The sequence below is a fragment of the Condylostylus longicornis genome, unplaced genomic scaffold (assembly GCF_029603195.1).
Source record: "Condylostylus longicornis isolate FDR11 unplaced genomic scaffold, ASM2960319v2 ptg000137l, whole genome shotgun sequence".
In the NCBI taxonomy this organism is placed as follows: Eukaryota; Metazoa; Arthropoda; class Insecta; order Diptera; family Dolichopodidae; genus Condylostylus; species Condylostylus longicornis.
The window spans coordinates 542,405-561,892 of NW_026578105.1; the positions used below are offsets into that span (position 1 = coordinate 542,405).

Consider the following 19,488-nt stretch of genomic DNA (forward strand, 5'->3'; position numbering starts at 1 on the left):
AAATGTTTTCTTACATGTTAAAAATTAATTACATTTTATGGAAAAAAAAATTAATATTATTACATTCAATATGAATGATTTTCGTTTATTATATTATATAAGAAGTCTTTTTTAGATATTTTAGTCACAAAAATATTTATATAAAATTTACATACATACATACTATATTTTTTTTTTTTGTATTAATATTTTATTCGAAAGGGGAACATAATTAATTTTTTTGGTTAATATTAGAAGGATTATTTGAACACCAAATTAATGTTAACACAAGGTTGAATTATGTATAATTTTTTTTCACTGTAATTTTTAATAATTTTTTTTTTTTCATTTAACATTTACTATATACAAATACATTATGATTTATTTAATGTTCAAACATTTAAAAAATATATTCGATGAAATGACATGTTTTTGATTCAGTCTTTATTTTAATAATTAAAAGTTTGTAATGAAAATTTACAAACAATTTAAACAATTTTAAAAATATAAATATTACAAATAACTATTCAAATGTAATTTATTAGATTTAATATAAAAATTTAAGAAGAAGTCTTTAAAAGGAAATTTGCTTCTTTGTTATATTATTGGAAAAACCGAAATATATATCATAATATTTAGTATTTGTTGATAATATTGGTTCATTAATAATTTTTGTTCAAGTTTTTGGTTGATTTTTTCTTTTACATAAAAATATAACAATTTTTTGGTACATATATATATATCTACATAACCTTTTTTACTTTCATTTGCTTTTTTTAGAATAATAAATATCAATTTTAAATATCTTTGGCATCATATCCCTAATTTTATTTTGGCATTTTCGATTTTAAAAACAGTCATTATATCATATTATTAACATACATATAGCCATTTTACTTTTTAAATTTCATTTTCATTAAAGCAAAAGGAAGACATGCTCTTTACTTCTCTATTAATACATACAATATGTAGCTTGATTCTGAGCATTTCAGAGTATTATTTAAATATAATATTGAATTCACGTTAATTTATATAATTCGTTTTCGTTACATCAATTTTATAGGTTCGTTTAATTTCGTGCGATAACTTGATATTATATTAAAATATACTTAATTTTTTTTTAAAATATGTGTCATTTCATAAGATCTCATTTTAATACACCTAGGTATATATGTACATATTTTTTTTAATACATAGATATATAATATAAAAATTAAACCATTGTTTATTTCCTAATTTTCTTTTTTAGCTATTGATTTTTTTTATGAATATTTTCTAAATTTGTTTCAATATTGGTACGAACATTTTTTAGTACAACGTTAGTTTTGTGCAATTGTTGACGAATATCTCGTTCAACTTGCTCTTTTAATTGATTTGCTGTGCGTAAACGTTTTAGTGTTTCTTCATATTGACGAATCGTGCGCTTTAATTTGGCTTTCAAATCAAAATTTTCTTTATATACCTGCGAACAATCATGGTCACTTGGTATTGTTAATATTTGTGATAAAGATATTGATTGTTGATTTCTATTATTATTATTTACGTTATCTAAAAAGAGAAAAATGTTAAATATACCAAATTATACAAAATATTTTAGTATTACCTTCAACTATCAATTCAGTTTCTTCATTTTCTGGCGATGTTTCTTTTTCCTCGGCATTAGATTGTCTGCCAGTATCACTGTCTATTCCTAAATCCGGAGAAGAATTTTCTAATCTTTGATTCCCTTGAGGTTCACCACTTCGTGCAATTACATTAATTTCTTCCGAAGTGTAACCGCAATGATTGTTAACAACTCTAAGTTTATCTTCTAAAATATTTTTTTCTTTTAAAACTGATTCGAGTTCATTTGTTAATTCCTGAACTTTGGCTTCAAATTTCAATTTTTCATTTATAGCTTTTGTTCGCTCTAATATTGCTTTTGAAACTGAAAGTGTTGTTTCATCTAAGGTTTTCCGCATTGCTCTGACTGATTTTTCATTTTCAATTAAATGATTTTTTAACTCTATTTCATTTTCATTTAAATATTCAATTGTATTCTCAGATTCGGTCAATTTTTTTTCAAGTTTATCAATTTCTTTTTTTGCGTCATTGTATACTTGTCTTGAAATCCAATCACGTTCGATGGCTTCCTGATGTTTTAGTTCTAATTCCTTAAGGTTTTCCTTTAAAAGGTCTTGAAGTTGTTTATGCATTTGAGTAAGACGTTCTTTTTCACTATTTTGTAAAGATTGTATGTGTTTTTCATGTTGTTGTTTAAGATTGTTTATTTCAGCTTTAAGATTTTCTATATGTGTTTCAGCCACTCGGACTTCAATAGTCAATTGATTACGTTCATCCTGAATTTTATTCAACTGTGCGGTTTTGTTTTGTAATTCCAATCGAAGATTTTCTTCATTTGTTTTTAGAATATTTAAACTTAGAGCTTGATTTTTTAAAGAAGTAAGCTCCACTTCCATTATTTCATTATTAATGCGGTACTCGTTCAATTTTTGGTTAGTTTCGGCTAGTTTTAAAGATTCTTTTTTCAAACGGTTATCAGCCTCAAGTAATTCACATTGTATTTCAAGTATCTTATTGTCTTTCATTAATATAAGCTGTTCATATTGAGAAATTCTGTCCTTAATATTTGACTTAGATTTTCTCCCCAAATCATTATTTTCTGTACTGCTACTACTTCTTGTTTTATTAATAGAAGTTTCTGAAGCTGGCTCATCTCTATTAATTAGTTTCTTTGCTTTAGATAAAGTATTTAGTGACTCCTCCAAGCCAATACGAGCTAACGAAACGTTACGATCTGGTTCAGACCATGTCTCTGATTCTGATTGATCTAAGTGATATGAAGATAATATACTTCGACGTTCCTTTTTATTTATTTCTTTTGATGTTGTTTGCGTATTTTTCTCTAATTCATGTTTCAATCCATTTGCTTCTGATTTTAATCTGCTGATAATTTCATCATTGATTTGTGTTGAATTTAGTAATGCATTGTTATTTTGCAAATTTCCAGTATTATCCAATATATTGGTTATATTACTTATATTGGCAAGACTACTATTGTTTAAAGAAAGTCCAGGAAGTGTAACTGCTGTTAAACTTCTTGATAAATCTAAAGATTTATCAACAGCTTTTCTCATGGCACGACGCCGCTCTGATGCAACAGCATTTAATATTTCTTTATGTTTCAGTAAAGAATCAAGAAAACCTGCTAATTCTTCTAGCCGAGCTGTTAAAATTACACAAACATCAGAACATTCTCTTCGCCATTTATTAGCTTTGTCAGCATCCTCTTTGGCTTCTTTGATTTCAGCTTGTAGTTTTGAAATAAAGGAATTGGATTTGAATATTTTTAGATCATCTTCAATGGCCGTTAACTCTTGATTTGATAAATTTCCTTTACTTATTTCTGATTCCGATAAACTACTAGGCAATTTAAACTCATCGTCCAATACAATCGAATCAATATTTTCAATTTTTTCAGTACTATTTTTGGTGGGATCATTTAAAATCTAAAAAAACGAACAAAATAATAAAAAAGAAAGTTTTTTGCAAAATTTATAAAAAAAAAAGCATTTAAATGAAATGAAAATTTGTACCAATTTTTTAGCCCATGATTCATCCAAACTGTCTTTAAAATAAAAGCATTCCGAGTCACTTAAAGATTTGTTCATAGAAGATAAGAGCTAAAAAAAAACACCAATTTATACTTAAAAAAATATAATTATTATTTATCTATATCCATATATAAATGCTACTGTATACCCATGTACGTATAACTAGATACAATACCCGTATTTGATAGTAAAACACAAACTCTTACCTCTTTATTTACTGATATTTTGAATGATGACGGCTGAACATTGAAAAAACATAAATATAAATAAGTGTTCTGATTTTTAATGAGTACATAGTCATATTTTATATACCTTTCTTAATTGCTCAATTTCACTTTTTAAGGATTTTATAGTGTGAACAAGTTTTTCAATATTCACAACAGCTTTCTCATAAGCTAAATTTTTCTCATTAAGTTTTTCTTGCAATTCATCAACTTCACACATCTTATCAGCAAGCTGAGATCTGCATCTATCTAAATCACCACGAATTTTGAGAACCTATATGAATAAGAACACATATTTTAAAAACAAAAACGGTTACATGCATATGTATAGGATAGTATACACATATGTAATTTTTACATTTATTTGTTGTTTTGAATCTAAAACCTCTTTTAATTCCAAATTTTGAAAATTCAATTCCTTACGACTAGTTTCTAAACGCTCAATTGTTTTATCTCTTTCAGCTACTGTTTCTTCTAGTTCTTTTAAATGAATCGTTAGCTCTTTAATTTTATCATCAGCAACTTTTATGGATCCTTCAAGTTCACGAACCTAAAATAATAATATGTTGTTCATTTTAATCTGTTATTCAAAATTATATTGATTCTTGCAAAAATACTTTTTGAATCATATCAATATTATCTCCATCTAAATTAGTTCGACCCATTAAATCATTCATAATGGTTTCATCATTGTTTAGAAAATGATTAGCTGATTGATCTTCCAATTCTAATATTTGTATTCTTTGGTTAAGTTCATCAATAATTTGTTGATTTTTCATTTCAGTTTCCTTTTGTATATTTTCCATATGTGTTAAAGCATCAGCAGCTTCCTTTAATAATTGTTGTTTTTCTTCAAGATCTTTTCTTAACATTTCCGTATCCACCTAAAAAATATAAAAAACAAAATTACCGGAAATATAAAAATCAAATTTAAAAATTATGTTTTACGTATTTTGTATTTTTAATTTGGCACTACAGATAAATTTTCGTCATAGTCTATTAATCAAATTATTGATTTACTATTTTAAGTACATAATACACAATATCTTAGATGGAAAAAATAAGTAGAGCGTTAATGGAAACTACACATAATGTGTAAATATACATAATTAAACTCAAAAGAAGCAAGTAGACTTGCAAGAAAATTTAAGGTAGGTCTTTTAAATGATTTTCATACAATTTTATCTGGGATTGTTGTATAAACATATATGTATATACTTATTTTATTTATTACCTTATTATCGATATATTGTTTCATTAATGATTCTTGTCCTTCGGGTGTATTCATTTGACTTAATCCCGGAATTTTTTCTTCAAGAAAATATATTCTTAATTTTAAATTGAAATTTTCTTTTCTTAAAGTAGCCATCTGTTCTTCAAATTCACGTACAGATCTACCTTGACTTGGTGATGTTGATCCATTGTTTTGATTAGTAAAAAATGGTGAACGAGATCCAAATGAAACTTAAATTGAAAAATGTAATACATATAATATTCAAATTTTAAAAATTACATACATATATATACATATATATATATTCAAAAAGACTCATAAAAATTTAATCTTCAAAATTCATTTGACTGAAACATTACAGAATTCAACTTACAATGGTTCTCTGTTGTCATGTCTTGCAATTGACCGGGGCTGACACTGTAATAAAAGCAAAAAACATTTATTAAAAATTTGACGAAATTTAATAATATTGGATTAATAAAATAAAAATTGATTAACTACAATACTGTTCAAATTGTAAATTATTGAATTTTAAATAATTTGAACAACAATATTATTTAAATAATAAGATACTACAGGAAATTATTACGTGACCTTATTTTCAAATCTATAAAATTTACAAAATATCAACAAAATTTTATTAATCTAATAATAACCATATAATTTAAAACTAAATAAAATTTTTAATTTTCAAGGTAATAAATTTAGAAATATATTGTAAAATACAGATCAATCACTGTTGGAGATTTTGAAATTATATTTCTAAATTAAATTTTAATGTTGGAAAAAATATAAAATTCTATTTTATTTTATTATTATGTATATATGTATGTATATGTTGGTATGTGTTTGTTTCCCTTAAACTTCTTTCTTTTTTAACTTAAATTTGAATACGTGACGTGGCAAAGAATTCTCTTTTCTTACAATACATACATACATATAATTAAAACTTATACATAAATGTATAAGTAAAAATTTTTTCGTTTATTTATGTACTTTGTAAATACAGTAGTGTATCATTTTTAAAAACTTATAAAATTTTATTTGTAGCATAATAACTCATAGCAGTTTTGCTAAAATATTCTGGATTGCATTGTTTGAATTAATAAATATGCTTAAGTAATATTCCTGTTTTCCTGGATGCACCAAAAATTTCAATTAAATTTTTTCAATTAAGTTGGAGTTTTTTCAATAAGCTCAGATCTATGAAAATTAAATTACAATTGCGGTAGCACCGTAATATTTGAAACAGCATTCGTTCAAATTACCTTCGTTTTATTTCATTTCATTTCACGTTTCCAACTCATTTTTAGTTTATTAATTACATAATATTATTAGTTATTTTAATAGTTTTTAAATATTCAATATTTTAAGTGTTGAACAAAAGATAATTAATCAAAATTTAATACTATGATAGATAATTTAAACAAAAATCGCTACGATAAGAGAAATTTTGATTTCCTAGCCCAAATGATGTTATAAAATTTTTTCACTTTTCTTAGAATTTTCTGTATATAAAACCGCATATAATTATTAAAAATTAAAGCCATATAGACTCTTGCTAAATTCAACAAACAACACTCAGACATATTTACAAAATTTTATAATAATTATAAACACATAATTTATGTGTTTATAGAATGTTCTTATTTTGTTCTATATTATAAATATTGCATATTTTATGTGTAAGAGCATTCAAATATAATATCTATCATAACAAATAATAATTTTTAATCTTATACGATTTATCAACGTGTGGTTTAGAAAAAAAAAAACTGTTGTGGAATTTTTGTTACAATTGGATAACATAACCTGTAAACATGGAAATAATGAAATTTAAAACGTAAATATGTGCATATGCAAATAAATAACACTATTTTTTGTTTTAAAATGATTAATGTAAAAACTTAAAGTAAAAACACTCTTTTTGTCTTATTTTATATTAAATAAAATCTTTTAATTTTTTCATACAATACCATTAAAGTATCTTCAAAAAGATTTTCATTTTTAATTCTTATCAATAATTTAAAATTTTAATGTAAGAATTTAAGTAAGGAACTGCTCATCTATTAATTGAAACTTTGGGAAGCCAAAAACTGTGTTGAATAAACAGTTAACACAGAAAAAATGTAATTGTAAACAGTTCTGAAGCATAACAGTTCAAAATATATAAGCTGTTTTAGTTAATACTATAGCATACATATACTTTCTTTTTATAAGCTTATTTGTTATTTCTTATGGCAGATTTAATTCAATAATATAAAAACTATTTGGATTTCAACCAAGTAAATTTTATGTTACATTAACATAAATTAATGGTTCATCTGAAAAGGATGGGCAAAGTGGAGAATGAGTTGTGTCGTCTATGCGTGGAAGACGATAAGATATGTGCTTTGTAAATGTGAGAATGTTAACCAGTTTATGACGTTTTTCGGAATTTCACAACTTCGGGTAGACGTAATCTATGAGATTCGTCAGGGGTCTAGAAATAGAACTCATATAACTAGATCGCGAATCGCGGCATTTCCCGTGAGATGAGATGAACGTATGGATCGAGGTGAGAAGGGCCACAGGGCTCATATAAAAAAAGTTATAATTAAGAAAGTTCTATAAAAAATAATGGTAATATTATTCCGCAACAACTGATTTAAAGCTGGGAAATATAATTTCTATTCAAAATAAATTCATCTAAAGAAAATTATTTTAGTTCTGAAGATTACTGCATCCAAGTATAATCAGTTGATCATACATACACGTTTTAACTCTTGCCATAGAATATATGTAGATGTTTTACAATTTTATATCGTTACTTTTCAAACTATAATCATATATTATGTCAACAAATATATTTATTACATTTATTACATATAATTATATAATTATATGCAATATGTAGTTATTTTCGAATCTTATATACATATTATGTACATATTTATAAATCTTTATTTTGGAAGTAAATTTATAATTGATTTTCTAATATTTTATATTTTAATCGTTCAAGAGTTTCTAATTACTTTCTAAATAACATAGGTGTATTATTAGAGAGCATTTATTGTAGAATATTTAATTTTAGATTTTCCCTCTATTTTTTTTTTTCACTTCATCTAAAATAAAATCTATAGATGCATATAGTCACACATGTAACAAACTATATATATATAAAAATATAATATGCGCTTAGTTATTTTTGTATTCTTAATTAATATTGTGAAGAGAAACAGACATAAGTTTTGTGTTTTTTTTTGTTTTTAGAGAACTAAAAACCCAAAAATAAATTCTAAACGTTATTATGGATATAATGTATAAATATGTACAAATAAATTTATATGTATGTACGTAATATACCTTTATTTATAGCGATATGTTTATAATATAATTTCAAGATGTATGAAATTTATAAATGAATATATTCTTGTAAGTTGTTTATTCTTCACAATTGAAAGTTGTAGATCGTAACTTTTACATATTTAATATTATACACACTTTACATACATATATGTATACATATTACAATTTCATGTCTCATTTTTTTAATCTTTGCGGTTTTATGTACATACATACTTATTCATCAGTTTTGTTTTTTTTTTTTATATAGAAAATATAAATATTATTTAGTTCACTGAAGTCAGAATAAAAAATTAATGAATAAAAAATTAAATGAAAAAAAAAACCTAAATTGATAAAAGCGAATTTTTTTTGTAATATGAAAAAAAAACTACTCGACATTTTGTTTTTATTTTTTATTTTATTAAAGAAAAACAGCGAATCTGATTTATATTTGGCAACCATATTGTTGCTTAATTAAAAAATTTAATAATATTATTTATATTACATGCAGATAGAAAAAAAACAGGTATTGTTATAATTATATTTTTGGCTATACTTAATTATATAATGTTATAGTGCAATAAATATTAAAAAAACAAAATTGAAAATAATTTCTAAAAAATTCTAAATTTTCGGAATTTTGCACAAAATAATCATTTTTATTTGACATTCCGCCTAATTTACGATGCTCCCAATCTACGTTGTATTTTTATAATGGTTTTTTGTTCTTATATTCTTGAATAAATATATTTACAAAATTTATTTATTTCAATATTTAAATAAAAACAGAAAAATACTTGAAAAAAAAAAAACAATTTAACAAAATTTTGATTTTTAAAAAATCTTAAATAATATAAAGCAGAATCAAAAAAAAAAAAAGAGTGTTGCCCCAAATAAAATTTTCTACTAAGTATATTTGAAAAATTTATAAAAATAATTCTCATTTTGAATAATACAACTATAAAAATTTAGATCAATATTTTGTTTCTGCAGTGTTAGATATTTTTTTTTTTTGCACAAAGTTGCAAAAATGAAGAATTTTCAACTTAAATTATATACATATTAAGATTTTAGAATTATTCGCTGAGTTGTTAAAGATGGATAGAAACTGTGCTCATGCTATTGCGAATTTATTCACTGCACTCCGCCTTACGCAGATTTTTTATAGGACAGTGATGAAACAGATATATTAAATTACTAAGAACAGATATATTAAAGGCGAGAGCGGGGAAAGGCTTCGATAACTTGCGAATAGCTGCAGTGGTCCGAGGAGAAATGTTCTCTTACCTCAATTCGGTTTTTTTGAAAATTCTACAAGTCTATAAGATTTTGAAAGCGAAAAATTTTAGATACCTAAGTTTAAATACATTACATATGTAAATTTTTTCCAATCTTTTTATATATATTTTTTTTTAATATTTAAAATATGTATATTATAGTGTACTCCAAAATTTATTGAGTCTCCAATTTTTATTTAAATACAAATAGATGGATAATTAATGAATTAAGGAAAACCCATTCGCTCATCCACATCATTCAGTTTATGAATTTTACTAAATTTTATATATATAGCAATACAATATTACTGCAAATTGTAATGATCCTAATTGAAACAACTAATTTTAATTAAACCAAAGATATTTCCTAGTTAGAAGCAAACATATATAGTTAAAATGTTTTTGAAATATATCGCACCCACGCAATATTAATGTATATAGAATAACTCACAAAACGTAATATTATCATTTTACACTTCCTTTATTCAGTTATTATTTTCATATTTATATTATATACATATATTTTTTTATAGTCTGTTCCTCTTTTCCTATATATTGTTATGTAGATATGAATTCAGAATGATTTTAATATACAAAATACATAACCGAATAAAGATTTTTGATAATTCAGTTCTAACTTAAGCCTTAATATAAAGCGCGTAAAGAAAAAATTCAAACTGCAAAATTTGCAAAAATCTGCACGTTTGAAAGTAATAGTTGTGTTGGTGCTGTGAGTGTAGAAGGAAAAAATTTCGCGAAAAATACGTAATGGAAAAAATTGGGAAAAAAATTTGATTTTTTTTTAAATTTTCAATTGCGCTCCTGTTATTCGCTGCTTATTGCAAATGCGTATGCTTTGCTAAATAAACTTTGTAAAATCCAGTAATAATTAAGTACATTGATGTAGATAAATAAAAATTTGCACTAGTATAACTAGTATGTCCCCTACTTTCTTGTCACAATTTGAAAGACAAAATCGAAAATTTTATTCTATTTTCTTTTTAAGTTTATTACCGGATATTTCAAATTGGTTTTATAATTTTTATGCTTTATAATAAAAATTATATATAAAAAAAAAACAAATATAAAATTTAGTAAAGAATGTGTATGTAACTTACCAAAATGGGCTTATGGTCCATCGTTTATCCGGTGTTGAAGATGATGAATTGTAACGAAATATTCCAGACATTTTTAATTTATTGAATTTTTTCGTTTTTCTTTTTTTTAATTAAAAACAATTTTTTTTCTTAATTTTTCTTCTTTTATTTCACTTTTATTAAATTTATAAGTAAATATGACATATTCATTTTATACGCGTTTATGTATATGTATATATTTATATATGTATACTCACTTTGTTATAGAATTTTTTATTGATTTACATTATTATACTTGTATATGAGTACACTTCTATAGATTTTTCTTTAATGTATTTTTATAAAATTATCCAAAATAAGTTTTATTATTATTTAGAAAAGTTTTAAATTTATATTCAAAGTTTATTCTTTTAAATAGAATGGCACATAGCTACATTATTACATTTTTCTTTTTTTTTCTTTTTTGAACAATTGTTTTAATTCTATTAATAAAATTAAAAATAAAAATTTATTGAATTTTTAAAAACAAAATCAATTCAATTTTCAAAATTAAGAAATCGAGCAAAAACAGATTCATAAAATATGTACGTTATGACCTACAAATAAAAAAATTTTAAAAATTATATGGTCTTAAAATACAATTATATTTTAAGCAAATTTTTAGCAAATTATAAACACTAATACAATAATATTTATATATATTGGTGATGAACCGCAAAGATATACTTTCGAATATAATTTATTTATAAGAATATTTTTCAATTTTACGAACTTATTTGAAAAAAATTCCATACTTATTTACTTAAGCAAAATATTATTTATTATAGGTATACATTTTATTATAGGTATACATAAGTATATGAATTGTACCGCAACGCCACAGAACAACGTAAAACGCATTTTGGAATCGCCTTAAATGGAATTGCACACAATGAAACTGTAATCAAAAACTGCAACTTCAAAATTATTTTATTTTCAATATTTGCAATCGCTGCCTGTTATATTTTTCTTATTTTGAATTAGAAGTTCTTTGAGTTTTCAGAAAATTCTGTTTTGGCATAGCTGAATGGAGAAGCAAAAAAACACAATAGTCATTAGTCGAATAAAGTAAAGTTATAATTATTTTTTTTTATTGTATGTTATTGTATTTTGCTGCTGCAGCCTTATTTTGTTTTATAGCGCGTTGAAGCTAACATTTTTTCAGTTATCAAATTTTGCAATTTTTAAATGCGGCTTCATTGTGTTTATGACATTAAAAAATTATTCAATTTTTTGAAAAAATAATTCAATTTTTTTTGTTGTATGTTTTTTCATTAATTGTTAATTTATGAATAGAAAAAACTAAATTTTCTTATATTTTCAAACTACAAAATAAAAAACATATGATTGTCAATTTGATAACAATGAAATTGGAAATTTCTTAGGTCATTCACTAGTTGAAGGAAAATTATATTTTTTTCCCTTTCACTCGTTGATGTAATAGTAATCAATAAATGAAAGTCCCTATTATGAACGAAATTTGTGACATTTTATTTTTAATTAATAAAAAGGAGTGATATTACGCTCCCGCTAAAGCTGTTTCCCTATCGAAATGTTTGTGGCAAGAAATCTTGTAAATTGCTTTGCGAACCCCATTCATTACTTTAGAATTACTTGTTTACAATAGCTTGTTTATTAGTGTGAATTTGAATTGTTTAAAGAAGGCATTAAAAAGAAAACAAATTAGCTAGTTTTAGCATTAAAGTCTTAGTGTTTAGTATTTACTTCATTGCAAATAATAAACAACAAATGATTTTTTTATTAAAATTTTGTAAAATTTCACTACAAATGAGAAAATTTTTCTCAAATTAATTTTTTTTTTTTTAGTACTCTTGAATTTTAAATTTCATGTCTTTTCATCTTTCAAAAGTAAGGTAGTAGACCTATATATTTGCCTATATACATATGTATATACACATTTATAAATTTGTTCAACAGTCTAGCTACACCGAATATATACTTAGATATCTGCATAGTTTATAAAGAACGGAAATATGGTTTTATAATTTAAAAATTTATGCATGCACTTAAAGTAAATTATTTTGGACTTATACTTTTAAAAATAATCAAAATCATGTACATAATTTTTTTCATTTATGTATTTTACTTACATACTGTTATGTACTTATTGCATAAATACATACATATGTATTTGAATTTGAGTATTGAAATTGAACATTTAATTTGAATATTAAAAGGAATAAATTCTATATATTTGTTTATCAATTCAATTACAACATGTATCATTTACATATATTACATATTTAGTATCTATACATTTTACATTTTATAGATTGTTTGCCTAATTTAGAATTTGGATTTAAAGTTTTCAAGAATTGAATTATGTATTTTATTCTATAATGATTACATGTATTAGTATAATTGTGATATATGTATAAGTATAGTCCGACCCTGACTATATATGAAAAAAAACTTAACTTGTTGACTATCACAATTATGTATGTTGTATGTACGGATAGTATATACGTAAATTTACAATACAAAGGAATTATTCCAATTCAACTGAAGTGAATTGACTTTAAATATGTAAGAATAAAACGTTGTGAACACAATAATGGATAAAATTGCTTTTTTTTTCTTTTTATTTTGTTTAAATTTAATTCAATTAATTTCAATATTAACTATTTTAAAATTCAAAGTTTTCGAAAAAAAATATTAAATGTGCATATATATATACCTATATGTACATTATATTTTTTGTTACTGGAATTAGAATACATATTATACTCTTTGTGAGCAGAAATAATACATACTACTTATATGTAACGTATATATATATTGTATGTATGTTCTTTAAAAATTAACTATAAAATTGCAAAAAGTGTATTAAATTTATGTTGTTCTTAATAAAAATTATTAAATGTTCTAAATATTATATACAATTTGCTATACTGTTAAAAAATACGTACGTTAATTTAATACAGACATACGTATATAGAAGCAATTGTGTTGTTAATTATTTAAACTGTGATCTCTGTTTGTTTCCCCCACCCACCTAATATATAAACTGACTGATCGACCGCATAAAAAAATTTAATTGTTCTTTTTTTTTTCATTATTTTTTTTTTTCTTTTCTTTCATTCTTATCATATCAAACAGACATTTAAAGTCAAAAGTGTAATTTATTTAAATAATATATAGGGGAAATTTTTTATTCAACGAACACAAACAAATAAAAAAAAAATATTCATATAAGCATTTTACCTACTATTATAATATGTATATAAATAATATGCATATTTGTACATATGTACTATATATGTAAAATACACTTTTGTATATATTATTGAAGACAAGTACTTATAATAAAAATTATACAAAAAGTTGAGTTAAATCAAATTAAAGAAATTTATAAAATTATTGTACTCGTACGCATAAAAAATATTTAAAAATGTTATGACTTTATTTTAATTTGAAAGAATATTTTACATTATTACATTGAAGTAAACATAAAAACTGATACATGCTTGTCTTAATAACTTATCAGAAATTGATTTCAGTTATTTCAATATTAAATTTCAGACTAGAATTGTCAATTACCTAAATCCATTTTATTTTTTTTTAACAGAAGGAAATACGGCTATATGGTTTTGAACTGTGGGGTTGGGCAAAGAAGACTCACATTAAGAAAATTCAAACCCTCCAGAACAAAGTTCTACGGGGCATGATAAATGTGCCATGTTATATATGTAAAGGCGACATCCACAGGGATTTAGGGATTCCTTTGGTTGTAAATGAAATTAGGAGTTGTGCTACAAAGCATAGGACTCGTCTAGGACAGCATGTAAATATGGAAACAGCTCGGTTGCTAGACAATGACGTTATGACAGAAAGACTTAAACGTACAACGCCTTTTGATTTAACACAAAATACCAATTTCCTTATGGAAAGTATTCAATTCCTGTACGGAAAAACCAGGTTAGCGCAGAGGTAGTAGATGGACTATAGAACAAGTCTTATCCGTTCAGAGTTTAGGTAATTTTTTAGGATTGGAGTCACGCTCCCCCACTGTCGGAGGAAAAAGGCAGGTAGCATCGTCCTGCTTCGTCTTTCGAGATTTTTTCCCCTACTAGAAAAAAAAACTAGAACAATAATTAACCTGTTAGTTGTGAAAAGCCAATTGTATATAAAGGCTCCATTGTCATCATTATCACAAAAAAGTGAATGAAAGGAAAAATGAGTGAAATGTAAAAACTACCTTTTACCAAAGAAAAAATAAGTGGAATGATAAATAGCTGCATCAATCATTGTTTTTTTAATGATGACACCCATTTCAGTACTTTTTCCACAGACTGCAACTTAAATGCGAGTATATTCGGGGGGTGCGAATTTTATTTTATGCTGGAAAGAATCATCCCTAAAATTATTTGCCACCTTATACGAAACACTCTGTATATATATACATGGCTAATAATATATACATTTATGTACATATATGTATGTAAATTTTGCTTTGAAATGTACTATTGAACAAAAAATAAATCAATTTATTATTTTAAAATTATTAGTCTAATCTAAATAGTGTAATACTATTTAAGTATAATATTCAAAGATATTTTTAAGAACTGTTGTTGTCATTTCAACTAACATTTTATACGAGAGTAAATTCTCGTATAAAATACTATACATATATATATGAAATGAAATTTTAATATTACTTATATGAAATTTCCTCAAGAACCTACGAGTATATACTTCTCCCATAGGAATCTAAAGATATAAAAAATTCGTCATGTGACTTATAATTTTAAAAATGATTTTAAAATAAACAAAAATATAAAATTACTATATTAATTTAAAGAAAAAAATAATATTTCTTAATAAATTATTGTTGAAATTTTAAATTAATATGAAAAAACAATAATATTAATTTAATAATATTAATTTCATAATAATATAATTATTAAAAAATATAAAATTTAATTGAAGTTCCTTGATTAGAGGTTATCCTTTATATATTATGTATTTAATTTTACAATTATAAATATTTTCTATGGTAATAGAAAATAAATAAGAGTTTTGCTCTCTTTAATTTCCTTAACAAAAATAACCAAAAATCCTTAATATGCCCAGTTATTTTTATATTATTTTAAATACTATAATTCAAGATAATGATAAAGTGTTAAAAAAAAAACTTTTCAAGTAAATATAAGTAAATAACAATAATGTTAATTTATTTGATGATAGTGATATTTACAGAATTACAATAGACGCTATTAAAAGATGCTATCGCTATAATATTCATAATAAAATCGTGATATACGTACTCATACATACATATGTAAGTATATGGCTCGCGTCACACGTGACATATTGTTCTAACAGCTGCTCATTTTTCTTAATAAAAGAACAAATAAAAAAATTTTCCTATACATTTTTAATATGTATAATATTTATTATATAGCAACCTTCAAAATCCTTTAACTAATACATGCATATTTGAACGCTGGCCATAAAACATATAATATGAATACATATGCAATTGTTTCGTTAGTTGTTTTCCTTTAAAAAATCCTTTTTTAAAAATTAATATCATTTTTAGATCTTAGTCGTATTTTTAAATCCGAATTCCAAAATTAAAGAGTTTTAATATTAAAAATATTTTAATAACACTATATTTAACTACAATTTCTAAACTGCGCTTTTTTTTATTTAACAGTAAATTTTATTTATACACATGAATACATATATAGAATATATTTTCATGTATATGTATAAAATTCAAAGTTAATGACACAAAATATATAAAGTTTGATGAAAGGATATAAAATTTCAGATACGTTTACATTTTTAAAAATCAAAGTTGAGTTGAATCATAAATAGAAATTAGGTTGAAAATTTTATGTTGAAAGACTTTTTACTATACAATAAAATTTTATCTGAAAAATTAATATAATTGAAAATTTCTTTGGAAAATTTTAAAATCACAGAATTAGAGGGAAACTATTAACAATTACTTGTTTTATTTTTTTTTTTTGCTTACTTATTATAATTTTAAATATTATGTGTAACGAATTTTGTGGGATGTGATTCATATGGTCAATTAAAAAAAAGTGCTTAGTGTTTACTTGAACACAAACAATATTGTATATTTAACCAAAATAATCTAACTACTCATCTTATCCAAATTAAAATTATAAAATTCTAGGAAATTTAAAATAAGGGTTTAAAAAAAATACAAAACGATTATATTTTACCTATCAGAAATATCATGGGCCTTTTATTAAGCACTATTATTCATATATACGAAATTATAAAATTTTTAAGAAAACAAGGTAGATACATATGTATGTATATATAAACATAAGTTTGATAGGGTTGGGATATATCATTAAATGAAGTATTTTTGAGCAGAGTTGTTTTTAACAACTCAGCAAGTATAGCAGGAATTGGAAAGTGTAAGTTTGATGTGAGTCGGATTCGTATTATATTTTATTTAATATTATAATTTGTAGTAATATTCGTTCGTTTCTTATATTTTAACTATATTAAAATTATATTTAATAATTTATTTCGTTAATATATGATAAATTTATTGATTAATACCTCAATTATTGTAATTTTTCTTTTTTGTAGCGGATTTATTTAATAAAATTATCTTAAGTATTTATAAAAATATTCTTATTAAAATATTCAATAAATAAAACAATATTTTTAATAATTTCAAATTTTTTTTCTAATTAATTTGTAAAATTAATAAAATACATTGTTAATTATATTTTCATTAATTTTTATTAATTAACTACAATTCATTTGAATGAAATAATTTAAGAATATTTTAAATAATGAAGTAAAATAGAAGAATTAAAATCGCATGTATTCAGAATCAACTATTAAAATGTCAAATATAAAAAGGATACTTGCAATAATATTCAATACATTGAAAATACAATGGAGAATTTAATTGTATTGGTACAAAGAACAAAAAAAAAAACAAAAATATAAGGAAAAGAAAAACATCTCTTGTTGGATGCTGGTTTATGACTAATCACAGATAACCTTAATAATATTTTTTTATCTTAAAAAATTTGCTTAGTACCAATGAATTTTTATTAAATCTTCGCGTGTGGTCTTTATATATGCAGTGTTATAAAAATAATTATAATCCCAAAAAATTCACAATTTATAAATTAAAAATTTTTTATTATTATGATTATTTTTTTGTTTTTACTAAATATTATTAATTTAAAATTTACATTTTAAAGAATATAATATTGTTCAGACACCCTTTGTGTTTATTTATTTTAAAATTTTTTTCATTTCATCAGTTTTTCAATTGGACAACAACAAACACACATTTTTATAAAATTTTATTGTTTATTCTTAAAATCCAAAAATTTACTTTTACTGTTTTATTTATAAACACATTTTTTTTTTTTCATTTCATTTTATTTATAACTTTTATTAAATTTTGAGAGACAAAAAAAATAAAATTTTATATTAAAAAATCATCAATTTTTTTCATATCAACTGTTCAATTACACAGTAAGAATAGAACTAGAATACGTAAAGAAAAGCGTTCTCTGTTCAGTAATGTTTTTATGATGATGAATAAGGAAATTTTTCATTGTAAAATTTCATTTATTAGAATATATACATACATATGCACATATATTTATGAAAATTAAAGATATACTAGGTATACACATACATTTAAACATATTAGCGAGCATATTATTATTATAAAATATTATAAAAAAAAATGAGCATATTTGTAGTGTAATGTGATTATTATTGAATGAAAATTCTGAGCAAATGGAGGGTTAAAAATGAGAGAAAAAATGATGGAAAGTGATTGATCATTGTTTGAACGAGTGTAATTACAATATAAATAAAATACGACTAAAATACTAAATAATGTTATATGGAATGTAGCTACAAACAAGATTAAATTAACCGAATTTATTATCAACATACAAACTTGTATAATCAAACATAATTTTTGATATCATATTTATGTAAAATGAAATCCTAAATTGAGATAATGCAACTTAAATTCTCTACACATGTACATTGTTATCTGTTTTGCTTATAAGTGCATATTATGAAATTAACATCAAAAACTATTTAATCTATTTTTTTTTTTTTTGATAATATTGTCATACGGAATTAATTTGAGATATGCAAATTGTTATAATTGATATATTAAGTTTAAGATAGCATCATTAAAGAATTTTATTAAGTATGTTGTATTGTATAAATTTTATGATGTTTGCAAATATTTTGTTGTAGATAAAATTTGTTGCAGTTTATTTTAAATAAAATAAAATAAAATTATTCTATATTAAGTATTGCTTTACAATTCATAAATTCATATAACGAAATATAACAAAGCATAACTAATATCGAAATTACTTCACAATATCAAGATGAACTTGATTTTCTTGATTATGAAGTGATGTTAATTACAGTTCTTTTACTTTTGACACGGAAAAAGTTCAAATTAACGTAGAGCGATTTTGTTGTTGTTTATTTAAGTAGAAAATCTGTAAAATTTTATAAAATAATTCATAATGACGAAGAATCAAGATCAATATCAGTGTGAATATTAGAAAAACATTTATAAAAATTGTAGGAAAATAGAATAGTTAAATAATACGATCTGATAGTAAATAATACTATCAGGATTATTGCTATTTGCAATAGATATTTCTTACATTCTACTCGTATTTCTTA

At 23.1% G+C, this 19,488-nt stretch overlaps 1 protein-coding gene across 1 annotated transcript; it reads right to left on the bottom strand.

The window, feature by feature from the left end:
* Positions 1-597: 597 nt before the first annotated feature.
* On the bottom strand, positions 598-18,158 carry LOC129615581 (centrosomin). The gene is made up of 11 exons (XM_055530842.1): positions 18,009-18,158; positions 10,774-11,234; positions 5,425-5,468; positions 5,052-5,281; positions 4,435-4,701; positions 4,176-4,367; positions 3,906-4,091; positions 3,800-3,832; positions 3,576-3,662; positions 1,583-3,488; positions 598-1,527 (listed from the first exon to the last, which is right to left on the bottom strand). The coding sequence occupies exons 2-11, from the start codon at positions 10,842-10,844 to the stop codon at positions 1,229-1,231; spliced, it is 3,315 nt and encodes a 1,104-aa protein (XP_055386817.1). The 5' UTR covers positions 10,845-11,234; positions 18,009-18,158; the 3' UTR covers positions 598-1,228.
* Between the last annotated feature and the right edge of the window lie 1,330 nt (positions 18,159-19,488).

What these genes read in the sequence shown, in the direction of transcription:
- LOC129615581 (XM_055530842.1), bottom strand. Translation starts at nt 10,844, where the DNA reads ATGTCTGGAATATTTCGTTACAATTCATCATCTTCAACACCGGATAAA. An exon ending in TGGACCATAAGCCCATTTTG is followed by an intron (nt 5,469 to 10,773) that starts GTAAGTTACATA and finishes CTTTTATTACAG; the next exon opens with TGTCAGCCCCGGTCAATTGC. An exon ending in AACTGAATTGATAGTTGAAG is followed by an intron (nt 1,528 to 1,582) that starts GTAATACTAAAA and finishes TTCTCTTTTTAG; the next exon opens with ATAACGTAAATAATAATAAT.